The 22487-nt window shown below is 50.4% G+C and overlaps 1 protein-coding gene and 1 non-coding gene across 2 annotated transcripts in view; both read right to left on the bottom strand.

Annotated features, from left to right (window-relative positions):
• Bcl7a (BAF chromatin remodeling complex subunit BCL7A) overlaps positions 1 to 22072 on the bottom strand; it is a 34644-nt gene extending 12572 nt beyond the window's left edge. The window contains exons 1-4 of the mRNA XM_057764924.1: positions 21842 to 22072; positions 15225 to 15306; positions 11195 to 11291; positions 1734 to 1901 (exon numbers count right to left, since the gene is read on the bottom strand). Of these exons, the coding sequence (XP_057620907.1) occupies positions 1734 to 1901; positions 11195 to 11291; positions 15225 to 15306; positions 21842 to 21933 (439 nt within the window). The 5' untranslated portion in view covers positions 21934 to 22072. The remainder of the gene's footprint in view (positions 1 to 1733; positions 1902 to 11194; positions 11292 to 15224; positions 15307 to 21841) is intronic.
• Positions 5747 to 5909, bottom strand: LOC130872333 (U1 spliceosomal RNA). The gene has a single exon (XR_009056937.1). It is a non-coding gene; the product is annotated as a U1 spliceosomal RNA (small nuclear RNA).
• Positions 22073 to 22487: the final 415 nt, after the last annotated feature.

Here is a 22487-nt window from a genome sequence, read left to right on the forward strand (position 1 = left end):
GCCTTGCATGCCTGTGGATTAAACCTAGGCCTTGCATGCCTGGTAAGAGTTCTGCCATTGACCTATAGCTTCAGCCTTTTATTATTTGTTTTATTTTGTGTATGAGCATTCTCACTGCATGTAAGTGCACCACATACATGCAGCGCCCTTGCAGGGCAGAAGGCGGCACTGGATTGTATCCCCTAGAACTGCAGTTACAGACAGGTATGAGTTACCACGTGGTAGCTGGAAACTGAACCTGGGCTCTCTCTGTAAGATCAACCAATACTCTTAACCGCTGAGCCATCTCTCCAAACTTCTTCGTTTTTGTTCTGTGTTAGTCCAAGATTTGCTCTGTAGCCCAGGTTGGCCTCATACTGGTCACCTTGTACCTGCCTCCACTGGGCTGGAATTACAGCCAGTCATCAGACCTTGCACCACCTCCTCTGTTCCTAGCTGCCACCCTCCCCGACATGAGGATGGCTGCAGCCTCACAAAGGTGTTGTCACCTCCCCCTAAGCACCACTTCATTTTTTTCTGTTTTTTTGTTTGTTTTTTTCCTTTAAAGAGTATACAGTGTCCTGCCTGCATATACGTCTGCACGCCAGAAGAGGGCACCAGATCTCATTACAGATGGTTGTGAGCCACCATGTGGTTGCTGGGAACTGAACTTCTGAGCCAGCTCTTCAGCCTCCACCTTTTTTCAGTTCTTTAGGTCTAGTCAACCCATGCTCTTGTCTCTCTGCTCATAAAAAGCCAGGGGACAATGGCTTTATGAGCTCACCACCTTTGGAGTTCAGCCCCCTCTCTGACTTCCATCTTACTTTTCCAATCCCTCACCCCCCTACCAGTTGTTTTTTTTTTTTTCCGTAGCTTTGGAGCCTATCCTGGAACTAGCTCTTGTAGCCCAGGCCTCAAACTCACAGAGATCCGCCTGCTTCTGCCTCCCGAGTGTTGGGATTAAAGGCGTGCGCCATCACTGCCTGGCTCTCACTTATTCTTTTGTTTGTCTTTTCGAGACAGGATTTCTCTGTGGCTTTGGGGCCTGTCTTGAAACTCTGTAGATCAGGCTGGCCTCAAACTCAGAGATCCACCTGCCTCTGCCTCCTGAGCACTGGGATTAAAGGTGGGTGCCACCACCCCCAGGTGAGATACATATGACTGCAATCCAGGCTGGCCCCAAACTCCTGATCCTCTCGCCTCTACCTCCCAAGGGCTAGGATCACAGGCATGAACTACATGCTCAGTTTATGTGGTGTTGGAGATGGATCCCAAGACAATTGTCTGATTTCTCCCTTTTTGATTTCTGTTGTTTTTCAAAATAGGGGCTCTCTGTGTAGCCCCACAAACTCAGAGATATGCTTGTCTCTGCCTCCCAAGTATTGGGATCAAAGGTGTGCATCACTACCGCCCAGCTGATTGCTTTTCTTCCTCTTTTTTTGTTTTTTTGAGACAGGGTTTCTCTGTGTAGCTTTGGTGTCTGTCCTGGAACTTACTCTGTAGACCAGGCTGGCTTTGAACTCACTGAGATCTGCCTGTGTCTGCCTCTGGAGTGCAGGGATTGAAGACGTGTGCCACCACTGCCTGGCTGAATTCTCCTTTTTAAATGGCTCTAAATCAGGCCTTACTTTTCTTCTATGGTCATGGTCTGGGCTTGGCACACTACAAAGCACTCCTGAGAATACCTGTGGTTTGTCTGGTTGCAGGCTGCTAAGCAGCAGCCCCTCTGCACCCCATCCCTGGATGGCAAGTACCTTCAGCTCCAGGGTGCTCTTTTCCATCTGCCTGTGCCTCATCAGCCTTGGCTTCGGGGCCATCACTGGGCACAGGTGCGTTGGGCTCTGGGGCAGGGCTGGAGTTGCTGCTGTTCTCCTGTTTGATGGGAGAGGCGTCTGCTATGGAGCTCTGGTTGCTGTTATCATCTGCACAGGAACAGAGCACAGGTTGACATCCTAGAGCCGCTGAGAGGGTAGCGTGGGTACGCATGGGCGTGCGTGTGCTAGGGCTCAGCTTTTCTATGCCTCAATGCCTTTGGCCTCACAACCTATGAGGCCAGGAAGTCTCAGAGCTAGATCACCTCCTCCTACACCTCCCCCACAGTTCTTAGCTAACTAAGAAGGTTCCTGTGTCTGGGGCCAGACAGAGATGGTGGCAGATTGGTAACAGTCAGAGGCTGGGAAGCTCCTGGCCTTGACAGGACCCCAGCTGTTCGGGAAGGCACCGCAGCTTTAGCTGCTTGGCGATCAAGCCAGTGAACATTTCAACATGCAAGGAGGGGCCACTGGATCTGCTGGGGGAGAGGCTATTTTTTTTAAGGGTGTCACCCTTAGTAGGCTGACCAAGCTCCAGTGGACTGGGCCACACCCATGAATATATGAGCAGCACAAATTAGATTCAGCGGGCTATCAAAAAAATAAATGAATAAATAAAGAGAGAGAGCTGAGCAGTGATGGCGCACACCTTTAACCCCAGCACTCAAGAGGCAGAGGCAGGCAGATCTTTGAGTTTGAGGCCAGCTTGGTCTACAAGAACTAGTTTTAGGGCAGATTTCAAAGCTACAGAGAAATGCTGTCTCGAAAAACAAAACAAAACAAAAAAACAAGAAAAGAGGACACAGGCCTGGAGAGATGGCTCAGCAGTGAGACCACTCGCTGTTCTTCTGCAGGATACAGGTGTGGCTGCCAGCACCATAACTCCAGTTCCAGGGGATCGGACCCTCTACTGGCCTCCTTACATGCGGCAAACAATCATGAAATGAAAATAAATAAATCTTTTTTTTTTTTTCTTTAGACATGGTCTCACTATGTAGTCTTAGCTGACCTGGAACTTGCTAAGTAGACTAGGCTGGCCTTGAACTCACACCTGCCTCTGCCTCTCAAGTGCTAGAATTAAAGGTGTGTGCTACAATGCCCAGATAAAATAATTAATCTTTCTGGGTGGTGATGGTGCCATATGCATTTAATCCCAGCACTCGGGAGACAGAGGCAGGTGACTCCTGTGAGTTCCAGGCCAGCCTGGTGCACAAAGTGAGTTCTAGGACAGGCTCCAAAGCTACACAGAAAAACCCTGTCTCAAAAGAGAGAGAAAATAAATCTTTTTTAAAATATGGGAACAGTGAAGATAGATAGGATGGATGGAGTGGCTCTGGAAGGTCTTTGTATATATATCAAATTCTCAAATAATGAAAATATTGAAAAAAAACTTTGGGGTCATGAGAACTAATTCTGGGTGAGGAAAACCAGGTATTTTGTGCATGTAGCCTTGAAATAGTGTTACTACAACATTCTATCTCATTTCCTGAAATTTCAGACTGGATTCTTGTTGATGCAATATAAAAGGGAAAGCCAGGCATGGTGGCGCAGGCCTTTAAACCCAGCACTGGGTAGGCAGAGTCAGATGATCTCTGTGAGTTCTAGGCCCGATAGGGCTATGTAGCAAGAGAACCAGAAATTATTACTTTATTTCTTGTGTGTGTGCCTACAGGTAATTCCGTGCACCATCACACACATGCTTGTGGAAAGCAGAAAAGTTCCCCTGAAACTGGAGCCTCCAGGTGGTTACAAAGTAGTGCTGGAAACAGAATCCAAGTCTTCTACAAGACAAATAAGTGCTTTTAGCCATTCAGCCATCTCTCTAACCACTGTAATCACTTTTTTTCTCCAAAGATTTTATTTATTTATTATGCATAGTGTTCTGCCTCCATGTGTCCCTGCAGTCCAGAAGAGGGCACCAGACCTCATTACAGATGGTTGTGAGCCACCATGTGGTTGCTGGGAATTGAATTCAGGACCTTTGGAAGAGCAGCCAGTGCTCTTAACTGCTAAGCCATCTATCACCTTTTATAAATTTTATTTTATTTTTATTATTTTTTTAAGACAATGGTTTCTCTGTATAATAGCCCTGGCTGTCCTGGAGCTCATTCTGTAGTCCAGGCTGGCTTCAAATTCAGAGATCTGCCTGCCTCTGACTCCGAAGTGCCAGGATTAAAAGTGTGTACCACCACTGCACAGCCCTTATTTTAATCATGTGCTCGGTTTGTGTGTGTGCAGGTGGCTATGTGCACATGAGTGGAGGTGCCCATTGGAAGCTCTGGATCCCCTGGAGCTGGAGTCACAGGTATCAACCACATGACTAGTGCTGGAAACTGAACTCAGGTCCTCTGGAAGAGCATCAAGTGCTCTTAACCACTTGAGCCACCTCTCCAGCCTCACCCACAAAATGTTTTAAATTATTTTATGTGGATGGATGTTTTGTTTACATATATGCCTGCATCACATGCATGGTTCAGCACTCATAGGTGCCAGAAGAGGGCAGTAGAGCTCTTGGGTTTGGAATTACAGATGCTGGGAATTGAACCAGGGTTAGCTGGAACCAATGCTCATAACCACTGAGCCATCTCCCACCCTAACCACACCAGTAACCTTTTTTTTTTTTTTTTTTTTTTTTTTTTTTTTTGGTTTTTCGAGACAGGGTTTCTCTGTGGCTTTGGAGCCTGTCCTGGAACTAGCTCTGTAGACCAGGCTGGTCTCGAACTCACAGAGATCCGCTTGCCTCTGCCTCCCTAGTGCTGGGATTAAAGGCGTGCACCACCATCACCCGGCTCACACCAGTAACTTTTCCTGGCACTCAAGACTGCCTGCCTCCTAAGAGTCTGTCCCCCAGACAAATCCACAAAAACTGTCTGGGGCTGGAGAGATGGCTCAGTGGTTAAGAGCATTGCCTGCTCTTCCAAAGGTCCTGAGTTCAATTCCCAGCAACCACGTGGTGGCTCATAACCATCTGTAATGGGGTCTGGTGCCCTCTTCTGGCCAGAGGGCATACACACAGACAGAATATTGTATACATAATAAATATTTTTTTTTTAAAAAAAACTGTCTACACACTTCTTGATTTTGTTGTGCACACATTTTGTGTGCAGAGGCTTACACCTGTGTGGAGGTCAGAGAACAGTCTGGCATTTACAAATTTTCCAGGAATCTGACCTTGGGTCTCCAGGCTTTCCCTAAAAGTGCTTTTACACACTAAGCCATTTCCCTGGCCCAGAATCAACTTTAAAAGAAGGCTGGCATACGTCACATGGTAAGGTACTTCCTAACCTCCCAATGTCCCGAGTCTTATCCCCATTATGGGGAAAACAAAAGCAAATACAAAAGCTAAGGAAGGAGAAATGGAGAAGAATACTAAATATTAAAGAAATGTAAGAGACCTAACCAGTAAGGATGATGTGTGCCAATTATTTGGATCTAATTTGGAATGCACAGGCTTTAACACATTTTGGAACAATTGGGGAATTTGCATATAGTCTGAATTCTTAAAGCTATTAAGGGATTATTTTTAATTCTGTTAGAAGAGATAATGGCACAGTGGGTCTGGGGAAATGTCACCCTATGGCATACCACCCTATGAGATGGGTAGGTATAGATTAAACATGTCTGGGTGGGGAGGAGTTCAGCTCAGACTGCAGACAACTGTCAGGGCTGCTCAGACTTCACACCCGAGACATGTGTTTTTTATGCAAATTACACGTCAATCACAAACATTACATTAAAAATACATGCGGCAAATATGGCCTAGTGTTCATAAAAACTGAAGCAGGGAATCGATGAAGCTTCTCACACCGGTGTCTCTCCAATGAGACTGATGCAGGGATGAGAGGCACGGGGAAGTGGTGTTTGCATTAAAGCTGGAGAAAGATCTGGGGCCCAGGGTACACCTCCCCTTGTCCTGAATCCACTTCACAGGTACAGTCATTTTATTTTAATTTCTACAGGGGAAAGCATAAACGCAGTCCCCAAGTACCACAAATCACACAGTCAAATTCCCACACTGGGGAGAATCATGGGTGAATTGGCAAATCCCAAGTGTAATGGGGAACCGTGCCCTTGGAAACCACCTTCTGGACCACGGTTTCGGGGCTGTCAGCTATGTATGAGGCAGTCCTTTCAGATCAAAGGTACCCAGTGGCGATCTCACAGAAGCAATCCATAAGATGGCAGCTCATGCTTCTAATCCTAGCACTCAGGAAGAGCCAGGAGATTTCCAAAAATTTGGGATCGGCTGGGCTGTCGTGGCGCACGCCTTTAATCCCAGCACTCAGCACTCGGGAGGCAGAGGCAGGCGGATCTCTGTGAGTTCAAGGTCAGCCTGGTCTACAAGAGCTAGTTCCAGGACAGGAACCAAAAAGCTATGGAGAAACCCTGTCTAGAAAATAAAAAAAAAAAAAAAAAAAAAAAAAAATTGGGATCATCTTGCTCTACACAGTGAGTTCAGGCCAGCCAGCACTTAGAATTGAGACTCTGTCTACAACGAAACAAATAACACTATAAACTGAGGCGGTCTTTGTAAGCAATGCCATGTGTGGGACCTTGTAAAAAGGAGATGGGCAGGGGCACTCCAAGAGCTCTGGGCACCTATTATGTGTCATGCACTGAGAAAGAACATTTGTAGTTACCCACTATGTTCTGAAATCAAGGTCTTGCCATGTGATCCAGGCTAGCCCCAAACTCAGACTTGAGCAATCCTCTAGCTTCAGCTTACAAGTAGCTGGGAGACTACAGGTGTAGTGTGATGCCCAGAGGGACTACAGGTGCAGTGTGAGGCACAGGGGGACCCAGGGGACTACAGGTATAGTGTGATGCCCAGGGGACTACAGGTGCAGTGTGATACCCAGGGGGACCCAGGGGACTACAGGTACAGTGTGAGGCCCAGGGAGACCCAGGGGGACTACAGGTGCAGTGTGAGGCCCAGGGGGACCCAGGGGGACTACAGGTGCAGTGTGAGGCCCAGGGGGACCCAGGGGGACTACAGGTGCAGTGTGAGGCCCAGGGGACCCAGGGGACTACAGGTACAGTGTGATGCCCAGGGGACCCAGGGGACTACAGGTGCAGTGTGAGGCCCAGGGGGACCCAGGGGGACTACAGGTGCAGTGTGAGGCCCAGGGAGACCCAGGGGGACTACAGGTGCAGTGTGAGGCCCAGGGGGACCCAGGGGGACTACAGGTGCAGTGTGAGGCCCAGGGGACTACAGGTGCAGTGTGATGTCCAGGGGGACTACAGGAGCAGTGTGAGGCCCAGGCACCACATTTAATCAACATACTGATGGACACCCACCTACCTGGTATTGCTACCAAAATTTTTACAGATGGGAGAATCGATCCCTCAGATCTATCTGGGTTTTTTTTTGTTTGTTTTTTTAAGACAGAGTCTCGTGTAACTCAGGCTGGCCTCAAACTTGCCCTTACCTCTAGGATGACCTTGAACTCCTGATTATCCTCTTTCTATCTCTCCAGTGCTGGGATTTCAGGTGTGTGCCTCCCACCTGGTGTGGACCAAGGCTCAACCCCTCTTTTTTACCTCCACCTGGAGGGAGCACCAGGCACTCACACAGCCCAGCTGGTCTCATTTAACTATACTCTGGAATGCTGGTTACATAAAAGCACTCTCTTGTGAATTCTTGACTTGAAAAATATGTGCTCTCCTCATTTACCTTTAAGAAAGTCTAAATCTTCCTAGGTCAAGGCCCAAATGCATGCGTGATGTGATGAAAATTCTGTTAATAAATGATAGTAAGCATTAATGTCTAACCAGGCAGATGCTGGAGCCTGGCCTGGGAACCGGGTCCACAGCTGACATGGCTAACTCTAGATGACAGACAGCAGTGAGGGTGACCGCCACAGTTCCTGCTGGGCCCCTTCCCCAGTCTCCTGGAACTCTCTTGCCAGGCCTGCATCTGTCCCCAGGCCTTCAGGCTTGCTCACCCCTGCCTTGGCCTTGGCTGCTCTGAGCTACAATGGAAATGATGGGAGAAGGTGGATATGTTGCTTATGTCAGGAGCCGGTTCTTTCCGCACCAGTCCAAGCGGCAAGTCTAGATTCTGCCCACAAAGGCTCTCCTAAGTCAACTTTAGCACTGGAAGTTATCAGCTTGCTAATGGGGCAAGGTGACATCCCTTCTCTGAGCCTTAGCTCTTCATCTGTGAGATGTGTCTTGTTGCCAGACGCTTGGCACATTGTGGTGGCTTCATACATGGTAGCTGTTAACATGCCAAGGTTCTTCAGAGATATTCTCATCTAATCCCCACGAAGACTTCATGAAGCAGCCATTGCCATTACATTCTACAGGTTAACATCAATCAGAAGGCTAGGGGTTACGTCAGTAACTCAAGATGACACAGTTAGGGGAGGCGGGAAAGTCAGAGAAGGGCTGCCAGGGAACTGGGCCATAGTCTATATCTCACCCTGAGAATTCCAGCCTTGAGCTTGGGACTGATCAGATGGTGACCTTGAACTTCTGGGATTACAGATCTCTACCTCCAAGCCCAGCTTACACAGAGCTACGGACAGGACCCAGAGCTTTGTGCACATCGGGTGAGCATTTTTTGCTTTGTTTTGTCTTTGAAACAGAGTCTCATGTAGCTCAGGTTGTCCTCGAACTCCTGATCCCTCTGGCTCCATCTCTGTAGAGCTAGAATTACAGACCTGCGCCACTGTACTCAGCAGGTCTTTCTTTGCTCATTGACCGGCAGCAAAACTCTTTTGTGTTTTTATGAAACCAAGCCGCTAAGACACAAGTCTCCTTGATTAGGTGCCGGGGACTGGGAATCCAGAATGATTAGTTTGGGTCAATGAGGCGTGCTGGATAATTTTATGCCAACTTGACACAGGTTAGAGTCTTTTGAGGGAAGGGAACCCCAATTGAGAAAGTGTCCCCACGAGTTTAGAAGCCTGTGAAGCATTTTCTTAATTAGTGACCGATGTGGGAGGACCCAGCCCACTGTGGATGGCACCACCCCTGAGCTGGTGGTTCTGGGTTCTATAAGTAGGCTAAGCAAACTAGGAGGAGCAAGCCAATAAGCAGCACCCTCCATGGCCTCTGCATCAGCTCCTGCCTCCAGGTTCCTGCCCTGTTTAAGTTCCTGTCCTGATTTCCTTCAACGATAAACAGCAATATGGAAATGGAAGCAGAATAAACCCTTTCCTCCCCAAATGCTTTTGTCATGTGTTTACCACAGCAATAGTAACCCTGGCTAAGACACAAGTGCACCAGACTTAATTGCGCCACCACTTCCTTTTGACTTCAACTGATCTACTGGATGCCACCTTGTTGTACAAAAGGTTTAGAGTGGCTAACAGCACACATATATGCAGGGGCCGTCGAGATGGCTCAGTGGGTAAAGGTGCTGGTCACCAGGCTTGATGACCTGAGTTTGATTCCTGGAACCTACTTGGTGGAAGGCTAGAACAGTCCTCTAACTTGATAGTTTGCATGTCTCCCTGACTCACACACAAAATAAATAAATGCAATAAAAAAAACTTCACAAGTAAAAATGTTAAAATTAAGATCAAAAGCTGGATGCATATCCAGCACCTGGGAGGCGGAGACAAGATTACCACAAGTCCGAGGACAGCCTGGGCTTCATAATACATTTTAGACCAGCCTGGGCTATTTATATACAGTGAAACACTGTCTCCAAAACAAATAACAAAACAATTCACAATACAGGGTTGGCAAAATGGCTCAGTAGATAAAAGTGCTTGCCACCACTAGTCCTTGGGACTCACATGGTGGGAGAGATATGACTCCCACAGGCTATCCTCTGATTTCCACATGTGTGCTATGGCATGCGCACATATATTAAATAAATGTACCTGGGTGTGGTGGAACATGGTTTAAATCCCAATAGTTGGGAGGCAGAGGTGGTAAGATGTAAGTAAGCCTACTCTACAAATGAGTTCTGGGCCAGCCTGGGCTAAAACAGTGAGACACTGTTCTTTAAAAAAAAACAAGACAAAACAAGTAAACAAACTAAGGAGACCAGAAAGAGGAGGGAGGGGAGGAGAGAAGAAAGGAGGGGGAGGGGGTGATAAGCACTGTAAACTCTGGTAGGATGGGGCCAACCTGGGGCTGTCCAGGCAGGGTAGAGCATCCACGTCCCCTAAGGGATGACAGCTGTTTCTGCTATAGCCAGCTGCTTTTAGCACAATAACACCTGACTTCTCAAACAACAGCAAAGCAGGGTTTCTGATTTATAAATATCAAAAGCTGCTATAGTTTGAATCTTAAATGTCCCCAAAGGCCCATGTGTTAAAGGCTAAATCCTCAGCTTGGCGCAGTTGGGAGGCAATAGAAACTTTAAGAGGTGGAATCTGGGGGAGATCTTTTGGCCACTGAAGGGATCCCCTTGGCCCCCTTAGTTTTGAGATACTGTTTCACGCCATAGTTCAGGCTAGCCTAGAATTCACTATGTAGCTCAGATGGTCCCAGACTTGTAGTGGTCTTCCCGTCCCTACCTCCCGAGTACTGGTTATAGGCATGCATTTCCAAGGATGCCTGCTCCTCTTCCTCTTGGGCCAGCAGCTTTCTCTATCTCGCTGCTTCCATCACGATGTGCTAGCCCAACAGCTATCCCCGGACAATGGCATCAACTGTGTGGACTGAGCCCTCTGATGCCAAAGGCCCGGATAAACTCTTCCCCTTCCAAACTGCATCATCTTAAGCATTTTGTCACAGTGATGGAAAACTCAGGTTTGAATGTCTATGGTGGCTCTCTTTGTAGGGATGGGCAGCCAAGAGGAGAGAGAGCCCATCAGGTCAGGCTGTGCACATCCTGTGCTTTGGCTTGGCTGTAAGGTGTGTGCATTTTACGGACACTTCATGGAGCCATAGGACTGTGACTTGAGCCTTTCCTCTTAATACGGTGAGAGAGCCAGCCAGCCAGACAGACAGGGTGAAAACAGGAGACTGGCTACATCACGGACTCAGCCTCACCACGACGGATGGAACAGACACACATTATAACTTCTAAAATCAGACAGCCAAGGAAGTTAGGCTGTTAAGAGAGGGCAGTGCCCAGGTTCCTGGTGACCATGAGTTCCAAGAACAAAGCAAAAATGGAGAATGAGAAATACAGTTGTGGGTCTGGCATGCCACACCCCCAAGTCTTCCTGGGTGGGCAGGGCTGCTGGGATATCTGTGAGACTGAGTCCTTGGGTGAGCAGAGGGTGTGATTTCTATGCTTCTTGTTTTGTTTCTTGGCTACGTGTGCCAGGGAAAGAAATGGCTCCTCCGAAGAGCTCCTCCTTGGCACAGGGGCCTGGCAGTCTTGCTCAGCCCTCCTACCCTTTGCCTGGAATGTGAACAAACCTGCTAGAGAAACAAAAACACAAGTATGGGCTTCGTGAGGCCCAGGCAGGGAGACCGGCTGTGGCGAGACTCACCGTGCATGTCCATCATCCCCGGTGACGAGCTGTTCTCTGGAGTGGTCACCTCGGAGCCACACTTCTCATCCTTGCCTTTCTTTTTATTCTTGTTTTTCTAGAGGAGAAAAATGGAGCAGAGACCCAGTCAGTCAATGATGTCCGTGTGTGTGCACGCAAGTGGCCCCAGGGAGTGGCATGAATATTTAATATTCCATCAAGCAGTCAGAGCCCCCAAGCCTTGGCAGGTTGTCTTTGCCCGCATTTGAATGTGGCCCACAAGGTGTTCTGTGCCCACCTTGAGGGGATTCCGAAAGATAATCTCACCTGTCTGCAGGGCTGTCACCTGCAGCCAGGCAAACACTGTGCCTAGTGGAAACTTCATCTAGAGGGAGAAACTACGGGAATGGTCATGGCCACCGTCATGCTGGCCGGAGCAGGTACGGCCATGGGTCTTGAGCCCCTGGGGCTGCCATTCTCAAAGTGTTGGGAAGGATGGAGAACTCAAAGAGGCAGTGGGAAATGGAGAGGGATGCTTTGGGGGTGCTGGGGATCAAACCTGGTCCTCACATGTACTAGATAAGTATTCAGAAGGTAAGCCACACCTACGGCTCAAGGGAACACAATCATTTAGGTTTCTATGAGTGATGGTAAAACACTCCTAAAATAAATCATGGACATTCTGATCAATCAATGTAACAATACAGAGACAAAGGCAGCTCTCTTTGAATTTTAATCAGAAAGATCCCTGAGACACAGACATGTTAAGATACCTCAATATCCCCTAGACAAAAAGGAGCAGAGCAAGCAGCTGCCAGTACTATTGGGGTGTGCTAAGGGACTGTATCTATGTGTGCTTCTGGAAGGATAAATACAAAGTGGGTGCACGGGTGCCAACAGGGATGTAAACTCAAGAGACAGTGTGTGCAGGCAGGGCAAAAGGCAGACTCAGGAAGAGATATGAGGCAAAATTAATATTTAAATAGGGCTGAAGAGATGACCCAACTATTAAGGACACTGGCTGCTTCTGCAGAGAACCCAGGTTTAGTTCCCAGCACCCATATAGTGTCTCACAACCATCTGCAACTCTAATTCTAGGAGATACAATGCCCTCTTCTGGTCTCTGCGGGAACTGCATGCATGGGTGCACATACACACATACAGACAAAATATTCATGCACATAAGAAATAAGTAACTTTCTTTTAAAGTAACACTTAAAGAAAGTACAAATGAACAGAGGGAGAACATATATATTATTACTTGTGGCATGGGGAGTAACTACTAGCAGGTACTGATGAAAATGTTATAGAATTACTAACTTTTACATTATATTTATTTAACATGAATGCGTGTGTGGAGTGTGTATGTGTGTGTGTGGGGGTTGCATAGTGCATATGTGAAGGTCAGAGGAAACTTTCAGGAATTGGATCTCTCATTCTACCATGTGAGTTTCAGGGATCAAACTCAGGTTATCAGACGTGGTGGCAGGTGTCTTTACTACTGAGCCATTGTAGACACTTCCGATCCCAGCATCCTGTGGTATGAAGAAACACAGAGCCTCATGCATGTTAGGCAAATATTCTACCACGGAGCTATACCCTCAAAGTAAAAATTCACTCTTCCAAAGAATGCACTTCAGCCTGTAATCCTTGCATGACAGAGGCAGGAGGAGAGAGAATTCAAGACCAGCGTGGGCTGCAGAGCAAGACCTTGTCTCAATATATATACATACATATGTGTATACATATACATACATACATATGTGTATATATATATATATACACACACATACACACACATATGATGAAACAATGAAAGCCAAAATGTACACTTCAGATTCAGAGTTAACAGGGCCATAGTCATTCAGATTCCTCGGCTAGAAGCTGGAGAGATGGCTCAGCAGTATGGGTACTTACTGCCAAGCCCCAGGACCTAAGCTGCATCCCTGGGACATGGTAGAGAGAACTGATCCCCTCAAGTTGTCCTAACTTTCACTCATGCGCCATGGTACACAAATGAATGCACACACACACACACACACACATAAAACAAATAAAAAGAAAATAACATTTGAATTTTGACACCTGTTTTTCTTATTAGAAAATAAAAACTTTAAAAACGCTATTTTGAGAAAGATGGTATAACCAAGTCCTAATTGATTATTTTTATCTATTTATTTTTCTTTTCAATTTTGGTTTTTTGAGATTGACTGTCCAGTCTGGCTGTCCAGAAACTTGCTCTGTAGACCAGGCTGGCTTTGAACTCAGAGATCCGCCTGCCTCTGCTTCCCAAGTGCTAGGATTAAAGACGAGGGACACCACTGCCCAGCTCCTAAAACCATAAAGTTGACCCTTCCCCCACCCATGCAGATTCCTGGCTTAACCTTCACCTGTCTCGGGTGGGGTCCAGGAATCTGCATCTTACCCAATTGCTCAGCCCTAGAAGAGGGTTAGGCAGCACACTCCTGAATGGCTCAGAGGTGAAAGGGCCTCAGCATTTCAGGAACACTATGCTAAGTATTCTCCAGGCGACACAGTGCACATTCTGGGTACAGAAACCACACGCTTGGCATGGCTCCTCCAGTACACAAGGAAGAGGGCGGAGGGCCCAGTGAGGTGAGGCACCCAGCCTCACAGGTCAGCCAGGGCTTGTCTGTCTGACTATCTATACCCAGTGTTCTTTGCCCAGCTGGGAGCTGTCCCATCCTTCCCACGGCCCCCTTGATCATATTCCACTTGGCACTTCCCTGATGGCTGTTTCAAGCCATTCTATAATTATCTTCCCTCAGCGAGATTAGAAATTCCTTGAGAGCAGGGACCACGTCTCCTCAGATACAGCCATCATTTCTACACCACCTAATGATGGGCTGGAGGCAGGAGCTGCCTCCGAGGACTAGGGCTAGCCTGCCCTTTGTCCAGTTACGTGAGGATGGGCCAAGCCTTTGTCCCTTTATGGTAAGAGGGACCTCGGTGGCTTCAGAAACCCAGGTCAAAATGAGAAGGGCTGTCAATCACCTAAGTTCCCAGGCCAGTATCAGTCCCTGACTCCCCGTGAGCATGTGAGCATGTGATCTCAGCGGTTACTGAAGATGGGTCAGAGGGGCAAGCCCCTTGTGAGGGAAGCTTAGCCTCCATCTTTACTGAGGTAGCTGCTGACCCATAACAAAACTTAATCAACCACAGCCATGTTGCTCCCAGAAGCAGCTGGGGCCAAGCTCTCATCTTCTCAGAGGAGGGCATTAAGTGGGTATCCTGGGCAAGAGTGGGCATGGAGAGGGCTGGTAAGACAAAGGCCTTTTGGTGGGAAGTGGGTTGGCTGCCTGCAAGCATCCTTCTCCAGGACCCAGCATGGTCACCATGGTCAGCTCCGTCCCACCTGCCTTGCTTAACCTGCCTGTAGCCCTTCTAGGGGGTGGTACAGGCAGGCATCCCTACACCAGGCTCTCTTACTCTTGGTCCACCAACAGCCCCAACCGTTAGAAGGCGCTTAAGGAACAGCGAACACACACATGTGAAAATCAGAGAGACTTGAGTTTGAGTCTCCGTTTTGACATAACTGTGTAACTTTGGGGAAGTGGCTGTGCCTCTTAGAGATCATGTAAAGAGATTTGAAAAGATAGCAAGTGAAAGACGATGGTATGAAGCATGGGCATGGGGCCTGGCAGATGGATGAGCGTTCAGGATGGGGTCACAGTGAAGGCAGAGGCTTGGTATAGCTGGGTACCACACTGCCTGCTCCTACCCATAGTGCACAGGGTGCTAGGGGAAGCACGCCCAAAATAAAAATGTGGCTTCACCTACACTCTTAACACAGAGGACAACCTTCAGGGGACAGTCCCTGTGCCCTACCCTATTCTAATCTGGGGTACGACTGTAGGGGCTGATGACACAGGTCTAGGGGGCTCTCTAGGCCTAGGCTGGGCTCTGTGCCTTCCAAGCAGTTTGGCTTTGGGTCCCCAGGCCAGTGGAGAGAGACAGACAGTCTCTTCTCCCTGTAGCATGGAGGCCACCCTGGGTAGGGAATGAAGACATGACAGCCCTATGTACTCACGTCATCAACTTTTGGCTCCGTCACAGGAACCCACTTGTAGATTCGTAGGGATGTGTCGCCAACAGTCACCCATTTCTTCTCCCTGCAGGGAATGAGGAAGAGCCCGTAACCAGGGGGCTTTGGACCGGACTCTGCTAGTGGGTGGAAGGTGACAGAGGTCACAGCTACAAAGAGCTGTCTGTGTAGCCCAGGGGCTAAGACAACAAGGTTTGATCACAGAGATATGGCTGGAATCCCAGTTCCGCCCTTGGTGGCTGAGGCCCTTGCTTGGCTTTAGTAAGCCTCTCTTTGCCTACTCTCTCAGAACCAAGACAGCAAGCAATGGCCCTGCCCTCCGATCAGCTTCCCTTCCCAACAGTTTAGGAGCATGGGGGAGGGGGCGTTGAGAGGCAGGCAGCGCCTGGCCTTGTGGGGACAAATCCTTGCACCTATTCTTCAGGTGAGACTCCACATGGACCATGGACTCCTGGTCACCCGGGTTCTAAATTTTCCCAGGACAGGATTCAAGTGCCCAGCTAAGACAGACACAGGTGTACAGATAGGGAGGAGACAATTACAGGCCGTGAGAAGGGAAAGGGGGCGACGGGTTTCATCAAGGATAACAACTATGCCCTCTCAGAGCCACTGCCATTTGCTGGGCTATTACTGTCAGACAGTGTCACTTCTTGCTCTAAATAGGCCATGTACCTGGGTGGGGACAGGCACAACTTGGGGAGAGTCATCAGAGGCACAGGTGGGGTTTGAACCCCACTGTCTGGGCTCCCACTTGGTCATCTCAGGGAGGCAGCCTGAAGTTTCATTGTGTTCAGAAAGGAATCCAGCTGATCCGAGGGACCCACAATGAGATGAGAGATCAGGGTCAGACAAAGGCAAGGCTGCAAAAGTCCCACTGCTACCTAGGCAGTGTGAGGACTTTGGCTTCTCTACCCAAACTTTACCTATGTCTTCCCTTGTATGCTACTGTGACACACGACAGTCTCTGTCATGTCACTACTGAGGCTTCGGGCAGCAGTGTGCATGCGTGTGTGCACGCACATGTATATGTGTTAACCAAACCATACACCTTCATCCACAAACTCTGCCTACCCAGATCTCCAAGTCCCTGTCAGCTTTGGCCTGGCCTTTTATCATTAAAGGAGACCATTTCTGGTAGCTTCCATGTGCTAAACAAGACATCCACACACTGATGTTCACAAGGCCACGTGTGGCAGCAGAAATCACCTTCCCACTTGACAGATGAAGGAAGTGGGACCAAGGAGGTGAATCCAAACTCTTGGCACCACTGTCAGGCCCTGCCTAAGCTCCTTGGGCATCCCTCTCCTGCCTCCTGGGGGCAGAGTCACTCTCTACCTAAAAGGTACCTGGAGGGAAGGGGCCGCCCCCAGGATCAAGGTTGGTGACAAGAGAGAGAAAGAGAGAGAGGCCAAGCTCTGGGATCCCTCCCCCCTCTCCTTTCTCAGACCACAGAAAGGTAGGAACACTCTCCTGGGTGAGGAAACAAGTAGCCCAGCAACTTTTCCCATGGCCAAGGTCACATAGACAATACTGGGAGAACAAAGAGTGAACACAGGTTGTGACGCCAGAGACCACCTTCTGCTGTTCTGCTGCCTGGACTATCCTAGAGACCACCTGGGGACAGAAGCTTCTAGAATCAAAAGGCCAAAGTCAGCGCTCACAAACCCTTGACTAGCTTCCTTGGGCTGAGCCTTAGTAAATCAAGCAATTCAAAGTTGGAGTATATTAAATTTTTTTTTTATTTACGTAATTAACTCATAACACAAAAGCCATGGTTCAGGTTGAAAAGCACACCTGAGCTCTGGGCCTCCCAAGATGACAGGAACCAGGGTGAATGTCTGAAGTTATCCTGCTGTTATAGGCCACCGGCTGTACACTGGGTCCTTCTTCCCCAGCTGGTGACCTCGTCACAGGTCTACCCAGGTCACCCCAGATAGAAAACAGCCTGCAGTGCTATTACGAGGTGTCAGAGGCAGGCATCAGAGACTTGACCTTGGGAGCTGGGTGTGGTGGTGTACAATTCTAGCCACCTGAGATCCCAGCTCTTGCGGGGCTGAGGCCTGATGACTCTAGGTCCCAGGGGGCTCTAAGCTACATAGTGAGACCAAGCATAACAATAAGTAGTAATAATAATAGGGGCTGGTGAGGTGACCTGAGTTAGGTCCTCAGAACTGACCTGGTGGAAGGAGAGGACCTACTCCCACAGGTTACCCTCTACCTCCACAAGTGCACTGTGGACGTGTGAGTGCTCCCCCCCCCCAGCACCTCCGTGCACAAGCACAGACACAAAATAAATAAAATAAAAAAGAATTTTTTTTAAACAACCCCAGCACTCGGGAGGCAGAGGCAGGCAGATAGAGTTCCAGGACAGCCAGGGCTACACAGAGCAAACTTGTGTAAAACAAAACAAAACAAAACAAAACAAAAAAAAAAAAAAAAAAAGTGGAATCTGACCTTGGGATTGACCTTTGACCTCTGACCTGGGACTTGGCCCTTGGTCTCCCAGGAAACCAGACAGAGCTTCACAAAGGCACTGTCTCAAGGGAGCAGCTGAGATCGACAAGCGCCCCAAGCCCATCATTGGGGGACCACACAGCTGGCTGCTCCCATGGGGGATTAGACAATTCCCATTACCTTACAGCAAGGGCAGCAAGCGTTTGGCCAAGAGGCAAGTCTTGTCTGACCTCAAAGCCAGTGGTGGCGCATGCCTTTAATCCCAGCAGTTGGGAGGCAGAGGCAGGCGGATCTCCGGATCTCCGAGTTCAGGGCCAACCTGGTCTACATGACCTAGTTCCAGGACAGGCTCCAAAGCTACAGAGAAACCCGGTCTGGGGGTGGGGGGTTGACTCAATTACCAAAGCAGAAAAGAATGAAAGAAAGAGGGAGCCATAAAAATTCAGATTTTTGGCTACTCTCGAAACATGATCTGGGGCCCACATGCCCCTGGAAGGCACAGCTTGCTCCAGATGACACACATTGGCTCCCTCCCAGCAACCATCTCTCACCATCTGGGAGACATTCACACTGACCACCAGGCTGCACCTCAACTTAGCCACAAAACTACTCAGCATGGAGCCGGAGTCCCCCTGCCTCCATGGCCCCCGAAAACCAGCTTCCCTTCCCTGTCTACCAGAATCAGGCTCCTGCGATAAAAGGGTGCAAGGAAACCCCAAATGTGGGACTCTAGCTCCAAAATTCCTCCCCAGCTCAGGCTTACATAAATCACAGGAATCCATCTCCAGATTCTCAAGGTCAAGGTAAACCCCAGTGTGCCCCAGGGGTCCCCAATGACTCCAAAGAGCTCTAAATCTATTTTTACATTCATTATGGGACTAGTCTTTGTCACCTTGGAAGACCTGTCCTCATCCTAATCAGGTAGGTCTGGGTGTCCCTCAGAAGGCCCGTCTCAGGGATGGGTGGGAAGCCCCCATCAAACTGGCCACTCTGCCTTTGTGGCAACTTGTGAAAGGACCCCTTGGGCCAAGGCTGAAAGGTGCTGGACCAATGCACACTATGCAGCTCTGACCTCTCTGCCTTTCCCACTCATACTGGGCCTCCTAAGCCTGGCCCAGTGGCCCCATTTCCCCACAAGGGGCTAACCATTTTGTTCTCCCTCAGCCATATTCTGGCCACTTCACACCACACCAACCTGCTCTGCCGGGACACCAGACAGAAAGGAGAAGGGAACCAGCTGCCAACTGTGGGTATGGAGGCCATAGCTCCACTGGCTTCTTCTGCAGGGCAAAGGAAAGGTAGGCTGGCCGCGTGAGGAGAAACAGTACCCTAGGCTTTTGAACGCAATAGAATGGCCGGCACCTCAGCTCTCCTCTGGTTAAAACACAGAATGACTCATTGATTTTGAATTTTTCAGATAGATGGATAACTTTTCAGTACGTGTCATTATTATGTGTATTTCACGGAATATACTTACACAAAGTGGTGTGTGTGTGTGTACACAGGCTGTAGACAAAACCTAGAGCCCTGTGCATATTAAGCTCAAATCCTACCACTAAAGCACTAATCTCAGCAGAAAATTTCATTTATTTTTGCTTTCTTTTGAGAGAAGCTTGAATGTAGCCCAGGCAAGCCTTGAACTTACTATGTAGTTGAGGCTGGCCTTGAACTCCTGGTTCTCCTGCCTCTACAAAAGTGCTGTGATCATAACCATGCACCACCCAGGGAGAAAGGTTTATTTTTTTTTCCAATCATTTTGCTATTTATCTGAAATTCAAATTTAGTTGGGTGTTCTGTATTTTCATTTGCTAATTCTGGCAACCCCATGTCTCAGCCAGTGGTGAAATGCATGGTTGGTGGCCAGTTAATAAACAGCAGCAACGCCTTCAGGGTTGATCACCAGACTGTTGTACAGGCAGAAAAGACCAGATTCTGCCCCCAAGAAAGCCCCCTCCATTTTTGTTAAAACGGGGAGGGAAACAAAACCAAAATTTCTACAAAGTCCACCTAACATAAGGACATTTACAAGGGTACCCTGGAGACTCCACCCACTAGCCTGTGAGTCCAACAGTTCAAGAAGGTGAGGGGCACAGAATCCTAGGGTTGCCAGGGTTAGAGAAGCCAGTTTCATATTCTGCCCAAGGTCACACCAAGGAAGAGAAGTAGAAACTTAACCAGGAGATCCCAAAGTCTGAGGATCTTTGGGGTCACGATATTCTTATTCCCCCAAAACATGGGGAAGAAGGCAGCCACATCCCCCACTCCAATCCCAGGCCTGGCAGGCAGCGAACCGGCCAGGACTGAAGCCTCCAGGCCTGCTGCTCTGGGGCCCGCAGGGTGGAAAGCCCCATCCCTCCATCTGCCTGCCCTGCGGAGCAGCTGGCAGACCCAGCCGCAGCTGTCACAGCTTACATGGGCCCCTTTCTACCCTCCAGGCCGGTGACAGACAGAAGAGACTTACGCCCAGCTATTAGTTCTTTCTTTGCACCGGGACTGAGGCGGGGTGGGGGTGGGGGTGGGGGGAGGGGGGGCACCACAGCCCTCCCTTGAGAGTCCCACAGGAGAGGGGGCACTGGTTGTTTTCCTCCGTGTTTTGGCCTGCAGCTGTTTCTGCCATTTTTAAATGGCTCCAGTTGGGCACTGGGAGCCTTGCTCAGCAGGGGAGCTCCCAGCACCCAGGACTTGGATCTCAACTTTGGAAAGCCTCCCCTTCTCACGGTTGTGAAAATTCTTTGTCCCATTGGAGCCAAACCCAGCCCACGGCGGGCATCCGGCCATCGGCAGACAGCCCTTTCCATAGGAGGCCCGGGAGCACGTGGACTTTATTGATTTTTCTCCTTGCCTTTTTTTGTTGGGTTTCACTCTGAAAGGACAGCTAACTTGTGACACCACCAGACCTGAGACAGGTCGAGTAGTGTTTAAAAAAAAAAAAGACAACAACAACAGAGACGTTACTCATGAAATGACACCCCCAAAAGAAACCGTCTGCAGTGGGGCCTGGCCAGTTTCTATAAAGGACAGGATCAGCCCGCGGCCGCTGACACTTGGGGACACCCTCGCGGCGGCTCGTCTTCCTCTCGGACCATAATGAAGTCGTGAGGAAAAAAAAACATAATAAAGTTGAAATCTGGGGGCAGGGAGTTTTCAACAAGTCTGACCCAGCCTGGTGGTGGACTACTGGCGCCTCCGGCCTGGCCTCTGGGGCCGCCTCGGAGTCAGATCCCGACGAGGCCCGTGAAAATGTTCCATCCTACTAATTATAACGAGGCCACGCCGGGCACGATCTAATTTGAGCTTGAAAAACACGCACAGCCCACACCGAATCTCGCGGTCCCCTCCTCCTCCCCCAGAGCAGAGAACAAAAACAACGGTCGCTCGCTCTCTCCGCAAAACAAACACCAGCTCCAGCTTGAAGAAGGCAGACACGGCCCAGGACTTGGCTTCTGGCAGCAAACATCGCGTCCCCCGAGCTCCCGGTACCGCGCGGAGCGGGTGGGAGCCATGGGCGCCCCGCTCCCATCCGCGCCACCGCCTTCCCAGCGCTCGCCCCCATCTTCCTTCCTCGCCCGGAGCCCTCGCTCCAGGCTGCCCAAAGCGCTAAATTTAAACGGCTCGCGCTCTGCAAACTCCGCAGACTCGAGGGCGCCAAGGCCTGGGAGGCGGGGAGCTGCGGGCGGGTCGGGGCGTGGGGTGGATGTGTGTGCGTGTTGAGGGGGGGGACTCCGGCGCCGCGCCGCCCCGGGAGAAGACGGTGGCCCGCTCCGCGCTGCACAATGGAGCTCGCGCTCTGCCCGCCGCCGCCGGCATCACGGCCCCGGCGCGCGGGAAGCCGCTTTCATGTGACTTGCACAAAAAAACGAAATGGCTTCTGGGGCCGGTTGCGAACCCCCCTCTCCCGAGCTCCGGGTTGCAGTCGCCGCCGCGGCCGCCGCCACCGCGCCAGGTGGGCGACCCGCGCCAAGCACACCTGGGCAGCGGACGCAGCCCCCGCGGGGCGCAGGTGACCCGGGCCGCGCGTCCTCGTCAACTCTGGGCCCGGGGGCCGCTGCGCCCCGCGGCTCTGTGAGCTGGGTCCGGGCTTGCTGGCGGCCGCGGCGCGGTGCAGCGAGCCGGGGCGAGCGAGCGAGCGAGCAGGCGCCTCGGCTTACCATTTGCGCACTTTCTCGATAGCCGCCATGACCCTCTTGATATCATCTTTGGCCCGGCTCCTGGTCTCGGCTCGAACCGACCTGCCCGACATGGTTCTGGCGGGGAGGGAGAGAGAGGAGAGAGAGAGAGAGGCTGGGGGAGCGCGCCCGCCGGGTCCTGCTCGCGACACTCGCCCGCTCTCTCACTCGCGCACAGACACACACTCACACACATACGCGCACACACAAAGCCTGGTGCCGCCGCGCGCCCGGGGCCCAGTGCGCAAGCGCCGGGCGGCAGCTGCACAGAGCGAGGGGGAGCGGCGCGGCCGCCAGTAGTGCGGCCTCCGGGTGCCGCCGCCCTCCCCGGGGAACCGCGGGGACCTCGTCCCGGGAAACGATCAGGGGTGACCCCGACCTCCCGGCACGCGGGACTGGCCCGCGCGCGGACTCCCCCGGAGGCCGCAGGTGCGGCGGGAACCCCTCCCCCCAAGTCACACACCCTGGGGATGGCAGACTGGAGGCCGTGGGTGCCCTGGCCTTGGGTTGGTGGCCGCGGGCGCGATCGTGCAAGTTTCTTGTTGGGCGCTTGACTTCTAAGAGTTAGAGGCGGCGGTTCCGGACTCGTGATCTTGGAAAGAGTGGAGACGCCGGTCTCTGGCCAGCT

Source organism: Chionomys nivalis, chromosome 3 (genome assembly GCF_950005125.1).
Source record: "Chionomys nivalis chromosome 3, mChiNiv1.1, whole genome shotgun sequence".
Lineage (NCBI taxonomy): Eukaryota > Metazoa > Chordata > Mammalia > Rodentia > Cricetidae > Chionomys > Chionomys nivalis.